The sequence below is a fragment of the Micromesistius poutassou genome, assembly GCF_964030765.1.
Source record: "Micromesistius poutassou genome assembly, chromosome: 19".
Classification (NCBI taxonomy): domain Eukaryota; kingdom Metazoa; phylum Chordata; class Actinopteri; order Gadiformes; family Gadidae; genus Micromesistius; species Micromesistius poutassou.
The window spans coordinates 8886704-8897509 of NC_140289.1; the positions used below are offsets into that span (position 1 = coordinate 8886704).

Genomic DNA, 10806 nt, shown 5'->3' on the forward strand with positions numbered 1-10806 from the left:
TGTGAACTCTGGCAGGGAAATGGAGCCCCTTCATCCACCAAAGACGCACGCATAGACCCTCCCAGCCTCTTCAGGCAGAGGACTCTTTAAGAAATACAGTCTTCTCATCGTTAGCCCGGCACTAACCAGGGGACGCAAAGAAAGAATGGACTGCCTGGACTCATATTACACATTATCTTGTTTCGATTCATTTGTGGAATGATAAAGCCAAGGTCAATATGGGAAATATGCAACTTCAAGGCAGATTTTACCCCCAAAATAAAGGAATTATGATTAGCTTCCCAAAGCTGTGAATCTCCAATAATATGGATAGTTATCTAGAGATAGTTATCTGGCGATCCCAGATGGGGCGGGGGACCCTTATATATAATTCATGCCCAGGTCACAGGTAAGAAAAATGCACTGTTCAAGGCACTATGTTATGCAACACCACAATTTAACAAGCAATTACATGAAAACGTAGATGAATTGGTGCATTATATGTTAATCAGGAGGGAAAACCTCTAATAAGAATCTCTAATAAAACACTATGGTCTTTCAGGACAACAAGGAACACCATTTATGGTCACCCATTGCAAAATGGCGTTAAATCGGTGTCATTGGTGACTGTAGTCCCGTTTTAATCCCCCCGACAATCAGTCATTCACGGTAGGCTAGTTTAATTGCACCAAAAGGGGGCACCTGGCTCCCGGGAAGCTATAAAGAGAAGCCGTGGGGTGCATGAAAAGAAAAGGTGCCAGAACATCCAATAGCTCTGCTTGGGGGCAACGAGGATCTAGCATTACTATGAACAGCTTAGGAGGCGCCCAGCACCACATCGCATCCAGAACCAAGATAAAATAAATCACCCAACCACCGTTCGATTAGCTGAAACACACATAGGGATTGGCCTATTATTGTCTGGGGCAGGTGCATGGTCATGAATTGGAACAAAGCCAACATCATACAGGGCAACTGTAGGAAAAGCACCAAGTGACATTCGGGGAACCACCACTGCAACCACTGGATCAATAAACAGCATGCGATCATTCATGTGGGTGACTTGATTTAAAATGGGGAGAACTCACCGGCCAGGCGAACTGGAAGGGGATCATGATCTTTCCAGACTCGTCGAATTTATAAGGGTTTTTGGAGCTCTTGAAAGAAAAGGTATTTCCACCGAGTACGGGTGTCGATTTAGATCCGTAGGTGCACTGGCTGTCCGTGGTGACCTCCATCTGATACTCCTTAAGGCAAATTCTGAAGTAAGTGTCGCACTCGTCTCGACTACAGCGCCGGTCCTTGGAGTTCCTTGTGCCATCGCAGCATTCCCCGTCCGCCAACTCGCCATTTACATTCTCTACGGTGATCAACTGGAGCTCAAAATAGCCGGTTGACTGGGACACCTAAAAATATAATTAAAAAAAGAAAAGGTTAAAAAAATATGGGTAGACTAAGAGCACCATCGCATGCGTAAAACGGAACGGCCGACTATAAAGCGCGTGCAATCGGAACAAAAACAAGATATTTATAGAGATCCAGGATCTCAAGGAGCCCATTGTAAAGATGTTATATTCACCATCCTTTGCTCCAATAGTTCAGTGAATGCATGCGAATATATGTTGTACAGTCAATGAGGCTACTATAATATGCAGGGGGACGGATATTAAGCAGTGTAGGAGGCAATTGATACCATTTAGCCTAACTTACAACTTGTGCATGCAGGGCCCTGGTTTTTAAAAACGTGGATGATACAGTATTTCAACAAAATGGAGATGAGCCTATATTAATTCCCTCAGACAAATCTTGTCATGGTAACATTATCCCATTCTGACGGCTACGTGCATTTCAATTACCGGTGCATGCATTCGTGAATATGCAGTATAACAGAGCAAATAAATTAGCATACGCCCACCAACTTTTGACATTGACTACTTTAACACCCATCCTAATAATTTAGCACAATATTTGGAAAACATGAACAACCGCCCACCCCCACCACCACCACCACCCCCCCCCCCCCCCTCCACCCCCCCTCCACCCTCTCTTACCTCCGTCCATAACGTCAACAGCAGACACACTAATGGGAGGCAATTCCTAATCCTTGTACGATTCCACATGCCTTCGATTAATTACATGTGACATAAGGGGAAATTTGAAGAAAAAAAACGATACGCGGCCGTGGACCAGCGACCAATTCCTCCGTTCCTGACATGCAAAAGCTCACGGTCGTATTTGTTTCCAGCATATACGTTCAGATTCCACCGAAACATTACATGCGTGTTTAGCAAAGGCGAGCAGCCGATTTCAGCGTAGTGCTGGCCCATCCACAAGAGTCTCCCTCCGTCAAATCACTCTACACGGCAACTGAAGGGCTTCGCAGGCACAGCACGCTTGAGGAGAGGATGTCTTCTTTGATTGGCAGCTCAATAAACCACTTAGAAATTCGCCTGCGGGCAGACTCTGAGCCAACCGGATTAAGGGGCGGACTATGGTGTGCCAAAACTTCAATTGCATAGGTTTATCCCTGGTTATCCCCGGGTTTGATTTAGGTGAACCGCATTGTGGCATTGTGTGCGAGGAATATGTTTTATAAAATAAAATATACCAATTAGTCCGCATATATTAACATTCACCTTAAATAATATGATTATAATTTTAAAAAAAACCTAAGTAAGCTAAACCTTTTGTTTTATTTTTATTATTTCGGTCGCTGTGCTTCTATTTTCAATAAAGCAAGGGAAAAAGGGATTTCCATTGAGTGGAAAATAGTACATGAGGTAATCAGGTCTGGCCGAGTGCAATTTAACTTAGTAAACAGTTCAAAGGGATAGGTCCTGCTTCTTTCGCACGGAGTAGGTATCCCATATCTCGTGGACCACTGCGCCATTCATCCTAATTATATCAAAACCTTACAAGCTTCCCCGCTCTAAATATAAAGCCAATTGACATTCTCTGACCTTGGCTCGGTCTCAAATCAAGACACCGCCGCAGCCAGCCATCACGGTGAGGTACTACACACTCCGGTCCCTGTCCTGTGGGCCTACATTGCGGTAGTTCACAGCGCCCTCTTCTGTAGAGTAGCACCACGACGCGGGAAAGTGCTATCATACCGGGTAGTTGGTAGGTTACTTTAAACGGACTCGAGAGAGCGTCGCCCCAGTCCCATCACTGACCGTCTACAAAATATAGGTGACAAAACACGGCTAGGTAGGTTTGTTTATCTTGGGAAAAAAAACGAGATTTTCACGGAACTGCATTGATAAGAGGAAGTCCCCCCCCACCACCAACACACACATCTGTCAAGTTTATTTTTCTAACCTGAAAATTGGATTTTACCGTTTCCTTGCTTATTGAAAATTGTTTGTTTCTGTTGTATTTCGTTGAGCTGTTGCACTCAGGTCGGTCACGCCTGTTATCCCTCTCTCCAGTCTGAATTCACCTGTCTGTCTGGCTGAACAAAAACAAAAGAAAGACAGATATATAGAGTGCCTCTGCTGCCCCCCCCCCCCCCCTCCTCCCACAGCTCCTTGTCTTGCTGGGTCCTCCTCTCATCAGACGACTGCCATGTCATCAGATAGGACTTTAAGAAGGCTAGCGATAGCCTGAGCGGCTACAGGCGCTTCCACTGGAACATTTCACACCCTGTCACACTGTCACAAGTAGCTATAAATGTGTGTGTGTGTGTGTGTGTGTGTGTGTGTGTTTACTCATTCTTTTGTGTTTATGCGTCTTTGACATTGTGTGTGTGTGTATGAGTTTGCATGCGTGTGTGTGAGCGCATTCGTGTGTATATTGTGTGCATGCATATACACACAGACAACCAATCACATATGTCTTATACATGGATGGGTGTTAGTGTGTTGTGTTTGCTTCCATGTGTGTGTGTGTGTGTGTGTGTGTGTGTGTGTGTGTGTGCAAGAGAGAGAGAGAGGGAGAGAGAGAGGATTAGGAGTGGGAGGGGTGTTGCAGCTCTGTGGGGGGTTAGCCAGCTTACGGGAGAGCAGTGTGTGTGTGTGTGTGTGTGCGCGTGTGTGTGTGTGTGAGAGGGGGGCTGCTGGTATGTGAAGTGGGTTTCTTCTCTCATCCATTTTTCATGGCTTTTCACCTTTCAGATCTTCTATCCCAGCATGTCGGGCCGGGCAGGTCGATTCTCTTTTATCTTTTCACCATGTTTTTGGGGGAACCGTATATGCTGTCCATATGTCTTTGTGCGTCGGTGTGTGTGTGTCTGCGGTGTGTGTCTGCGGTGTGTGTGTGTGTGTGTGTGTCTGTCTGCAGTGTGTGCGTGTGTGTGCATGAGTGCATTTATTTCTTTAATTTTATGGACAAAATAATTTGATTAAATGTAAGTATTCAGAATAGGATATGGAATCAGATTATTGTTTCACATCCTTTTCTTTTCAGCAGACAATCTACACGCTTTAAAACAATACAGTGCTGGGCGGTGTTAATTCAAAGTCAACATATGATCATGTTTTAAATCCTCAGGGATGCCTCTTTTGTTGACTTTGCTGATGATGAAATCATGACTACTTTAACTCTAGCAGGTACATAGAGTAATACAGAACTAATACAGTCGACCACCATTGATCATATAAACACCATCAACCCAACACCTTGTTTAGGCTGCATTAAAAATATATCAAACTACTTTGAATTTTGTGGATCCACCCCAACAAAATGCTGCCATTAACCAAGCCATTTGAGTTAACAGGAAACAGAAATGCCATAAATCTATTGTGAAAGATGTCCTCTGGTTTGATTTTAGTTTTTCCATCTTAACAACAGAACAATTGGGTGTCTTTGTCCATTTAGACGAGGTTGGTATGTTATTGGTTGTAGTAAATGTATGTTCACATTCATTGGTATCAGTTCCAATTATTATTTTTTAGGTGGACTCATCGATATTAAACCCCACAATGATTTTCATTGGTGTTGATGGGAATCAAAAACGGACACAGCTACACACTCTCCATAGGAAGTCACGCTATTTTGCCTGATAATTTAGGTCCATAAAACAAGACGTTCTCATGCAAAGCCTACTATTAAAGCAATCCTTAATCCCCAGCCATGAAGGTGTCTGCTGATGCCCTTATGCCCTCTATCCCCTCATCCATGTGTTGTGTTTATGTGTCCTCAAGCATGCAGTTCGTATTTCCTGCCAGACGACTTTGGTTACGCAACATTACAGGTAAGAAGAAAGGAAAGAAATGAATGAAGACAAAGTGAAGAGAAACGTATTGTGAATAAAGCCACGCTTCGTTGTGAATGTTATTGATGACTGCTGCCACACCTCATATTTAACCTCGCCTCACCTCTACGTGCCGATGCCTATTGCTTACAATATGCGTTTAGACCTATAGAAACTTAAAACCAAGATGTACAACTGTTTTTGAGAGGGGCCCCAGCACCCTCAGACACAACAAAGGGAATAAGGTTGAGATGTTTTATATATTTTATATACATTATGTTGTTTATAACTGGTGAAGTGGGTTGAAATGTGATCAGAAGCCAGAAATAGAATAGTACATAGTACATAGTACATTTGAAATAAGAGATCTAAAGAGATCTATTGAAGTTCATTAGGTCCTTCTCATCTTCCCGGTCATGTATTTTTATGATGACCGAAAAACCCTTGATGTATGTATGTGTGGCTTGTTTCCCGTTGGAGGTAGTTTCACTGAGGATGCATCTTTAAATCTGCAGTTATTTTAAACCACATTTGACCATAACAACTTCCATTGGCTCAATATCAACCTATGCAATCCAACCAAAGATGGAGTAAAACCTGAAGTTGACGCGTGTGTACTGTCTGCACATGGATGTCCGCCAACAAACTGGTATGCAACAGTACGATGTCAGAGGTTGGTTGTACCTGTAAAACGTCCTCTGCAAGTCATTTATCAATGGGCTGTTTAATGTGTGTTTTCATTTCCTCAAACAGGATAAACGTCCTTTCCCGAGTTGACGCCACGTGACACACAGGACTAGATACCAATCCATTGTGTGGATAACCCAGCTTCAACGGAAAACAAGAAAGGGAAGGTGATGATGGTGTGTGTGTGTGTGTGTGTTTGTGTATGTGTCTGTGCATCTGTGTGTGTGTGTGTGTGTGCAGGTGTGCGTCTGAGTATGTGTGTGTGTGTGTGTGTGTCTGACTGTGTGTGTGTGTGTGTGTGTCGTTTGTGTGCACGCGTCTGCCTGTGTATGTGTGTGTACACATGTCTGTATGTGTGTGTGTGTCTGTGTGCGTGTGTCTGCCTGTCTATCTGTGTGTCTGTCTGTGTATGTGTGTGTGCATGTGTGGTGTGCGTGGGGGCTCTGCCATTCCACGTAAAGACCTTATCTTACGCTATCGCCCATGCGACAAACAAAAAGGAAGCTGGTGAGATGGATACGCTGTGCCTGTAATCAAAGAGCAGGGGGGGGAGGGGGGGGGGGGGTGGGGGCGCTGGAGCTTTGTGATGCGTCAGATGTTTCTCTCCTCTAAACCCTAGCGGAGCCGGGGTGAGGCGAGGTGGCTCCTCTCGCCACATTCCATAGCAGCAGCTTGGGCGCGGGGACCTCGTAAATACGCGGGGAACCGATAAGACGCCACAGATGCTGAGCGGGAGCACGGGATCAGAGACCGTTGGGCCGGACTCCGTCAAGGGGCCGTCCAGGCTGCAGTTTGATAGTCGGTGCATCGACTGCAGGGGTATTGGTGGTGGTTTGGACTCAACACCAATATTCACTAGAAATAGAAAACGAAGTGAGTTACCAATGTGTATTGGTGTATTTAGTGTGTTTTTTTAGAGTGGTTAGTGTGCAAAGGGGCCTTGAAGAAGTTTACTTCACTTTAATTTTGCTTCTAGCTCAGGTTGGCAACAACTGGTACCACGCCATTGAGGAAGTTGCTACTGGCACCATTGCCTGGTGGCCATCTGCTACTTTATCTACTAAACGACTTCTCAAAAGGTGTGGCAACAAGGTTGGCACTAGGTAACGGAGGCAGGGAGAGCATTCGATACAGTGGTAACCATGTGACTCAATATGGTGGCAACCATGGGACGGGTGAAGAGCAACTGAATCAGTAGGGCTGTTCACACTAACGTTCATGTCGCCAACTCCTTACCTCCTAAACAAAACCATTTCCAATGGATACAACCCTCCCAAAGCAACAACAACCCTACGTAACGCAGCCACGGGGAACCTCCGGCTACACCGTTTTTCTACAACGTTGATGATAGTTCACCTCAGAAGTACCCAGTAAATGGAGCAATTAGGCAGCAAGGCCATTAGGAGGTCGCACTAGCGTCAGCCATCCGTGCGATCACTCCTCCAGCTGCACATTATCCATGGAAGCTTCCCTAGCAGGTAGCGACCAGCCCCTGGCCGCTACAGGACTCCCTCTCTTCAGGCCATTGTGTAAAAGAAGGGCAGCAGGGTTGAATCATTAACGGTCCGTAACCCCCTCAACTCTCTCTCACACACACAGCCAAATTTGCATACAGGTGGACAGTGGTGCCAGTGTGCTGGAATCATATTAAATGCCCCCCCCCACACACACACACACAGTTCTTGTCCCGCTTTGTCCCCTCTGCGCTCCAGAGGTGGCTCTTCTGTTCTCTTCAAAGGACAGCTGGCAACTCACACCTGGGAACTGGTATGTGTGTATGTATGTGTTTATGTATTTTCGGGGACTGGGACGTCCTCGGCCTGGAACCCCTCAGCTAGGAACGCATTCTAACACACACACACACACACACACACACACACACACAGATGGCCTCTGGAGGAGAAGGTCTGTGTGATCCCACGTGTCCAATTACAACATGAAAGACGCTGGGCTGATTCTCTCCACGTGGACGCACAAAGCCAAGAGCTGTAAGGGGGATTTACTTAGTGTGAGTGTGTGTGTGTGTGTGTGTGTGTGTGTGTGTGTGTGTGTGTGTGTTGTTGAGGCTTGGGGGATATTAGTATCCTTTACAAGAGAAAGGGACACCAGGTTGTGAATGGAAAGCTTTCGAAAATAATGGAGTGGTCAGTTGGGTACACTACAGCCACCAGCACGGTCATCATCCACTTTGGGTTAGTTTCACATTTGACCTGCGCGCCCAAGTTAACAGAAGGGTTACCGATACATCAAGTGTATTTGTGTGTGTGTGTGTGTGTGTTGGGGGAGTGTACTTTAATCGCTGGTTTAGCTCTAATGTATTCCTAATGGACACCTGTTCCTGGACAGAGTCCAGACCAAGGTAGCCAATGACAAATTAGAAATATGAAAGAAATTAACATGAAGGAAGATATGAAAGAAAAAAAAGTATCAAAAGTATGGTATTACCTATTGCCACTTTTCAAACTAAAAACATGAATAAACTTGCTACCTGACTGAACAAATAACTGCACTTTAGTGGTACTAGTCAATGCTGACAAAAAAATGGCAAACGTATATTTTCCTAAAAATCTTTGGTCTTTGATTTAGTCAAACATTACTGTAACATTTAACTTATAGAACGATAAAGAGAACAGTTTGTGCTGCCCCCCCATCCACCCACCCACACAGAAGAAGACAATCATTTCAACTGCCGTAACGTTTCAAACTCTGAGGTGACAAGGGTAGAAAGACCTGCATATCAAGAATATCAAGCATCAAACTTATTTTATTTCAAGTCAATGCAGTTCAATTAAACAGTTAGTGCACATGCATTATATTTAAATTATACACGTATATATATATACACACATATATATATATATATATATATATATATACTGTATACATATATACACACACACATGTATGTACACATATACATATAAATATATATATATACACACATTTATTTGTACCAAGTGCCAGTTTGTTTAAAATGTAAGTATTGAAACATGTATATAATAAATACAAATACAAAATGAAAAATGGAATCTTACTCAACAACACTGCCCACAATGAAAAGTCACTCCAAACAAAGCATAAGAATACAAGATATACAAGTGGCACTCCAGTGCCTTTGAAAATCCATTTCTATGAATATTTTAAAGAACACATTTGGTGTAAGACAATACCCAAATTGAAAAAAAACAACGAACAAAACTAAACAGTTACACATGTCTACATGTTTGCCCTTACCAGCAGAAGAGTGAGAATAGAGGTTCTACTTAAAAAAGTATTCTATGTAGAATCTTCCAGAGCGCATATTGCAGTCTAGATCAGCACATGTGCTACACTGGGCTCAGCCACTGCATCCCAGCAGCCCTTCAAGATGGCCATTCCACAAACTGCCCTAGAAGGAATCGTGAAGGAAAATATTGTCTTGACAAGATTTCCCTCGTTAGGTACATCAGTCCTCGATCTGATAGTATAACAAAATCGAGAAGTAAAAAATATCAACTCATATCTCGTCCTGACGAGGACTAACTTTAAGATTATCAGGGCTACACATTTAAGAAACAGCAAAAAATCAACAGTGAAAAGGCTTCGTCAAAACTGATTCAATGACAATATATCCGTAGAGAAGTAGAGAATACTAGACATAGCACCTCAGTGATATTTTTCAAGATACAACTCAACCCGTGGTCACTGACAATACATAGAAAAAACATTTAGGAAAACACAAATTAAAAAATGAAATAAACAGCTCAGTGCGCATTTACAGTGCAGGGATGGATGACTCTTGAGATGTCTGCATAGCCACAATACTGTGACCTACTGATAAAACAGGCCTCAGAGCCCAACGCACAACGTTTGAGATGTTAACCACCTATTTATCTGTATATTGTTTGGCAGAATGGTGGGCAGATAGGTCATTTATTGACCGCGATTCAGAGTTACATTTGAATCCAATCATATTCAAAATCTGTGAGCATACCTCTTATAAACCATGCAAAAGGGATTCATCACGTGCCTTGATAGTGGGATTGAAATGCTAAGCAAACACAAACATCAAACTTCAGGGGTAGCACGATCGCTGGTGGAACCCTGGTTATTGCATTTGCTCTCTCTGATTGGCTCAAATTGTGCCAGGTGAGATGACTTCTTATATGGCTAATGGCACTAACCGTGCCATCCCTGAAATGTTAGCGTTTGCTTATGGCTTACCAATGGAGAGTCTGAAATATTTTCTGTCAATGCCGTTTCAGCCAACATTTTCTCAAGAGGAAAAGGTTGGATTACAACCATAAAACTACAGCATATATCCATACTAATGTATGAATATTTTGACAGCAAAAAGTACAGACCATGGCAATGTAAGTGTAACTGGTGTTTTTGTTGTCGGAGCAGATAGACCCCAGATCCCATGTTGTAGAATAAGGTTGAGGCTGACCCTCACAAGCCACCATAGATATTTAGTTAAACCTGGTCCGTGGCGCTTTGACTAGGGGTCGATGTGGAGCACATTGACCTCCCTGATCACTAAACGATGTGTTAGGAGAATCAAATGTATAGTGGAAACTCAACAAGAAAACAATAAGAGAAAGGGTTAGGGTTAGGGTTAAAGGGTTAAAACATATATTGCTTCGACTTTTTGTTTTGCTTGCGAAGCGGTCGTTATGTGCCATATGAATTGCTTCTTCAATGCTTCTCATATCCCCCCCCCCCCACACTGTTAAATTCAGCAGTTATATGCAAGTAGTAGTGGTACTCCTTTTGTACACTTAATGAGGGAAGAGGTAACCGGCCACGTAAATACAGTGTGATGATACATTTAAAAAAGGAAAGTAAACAAATAACCAAATTCAATGTGCACCATTGTAATCATTCATCGTATGATTATGATATTTATATTCGTTAAAGATATACTTTAGATTGTGCCAAGTAAGAAAATAATTTATTTTCCACAT

General features: G+C 43.3%; 1 protein-coding gene across 1 annotated transcript in view; it reads right to left on the reverse strand.

The window, feature by feature from the left end:
* Positions 1 to 2315, reverse strand: part of LOC311363937 (protein jagged-2-like) — a 37877-nt gene extending 35562 nt beyond the window's left edge. The window contains 2 exon segments of the mRNA XM_084483927.1: positions 1068 to 1385; positions 2031 to 2315. Coding sequence (XP_084340053.1) covers positions 1068 to 1385; positions 2031 to 2099 — 387 coding nt within the window. The 5' untranslated portion in view covers positions 2100 to 2315.
* Positions 2316 to 10806: the final 8491 nt, after the last annotated feature.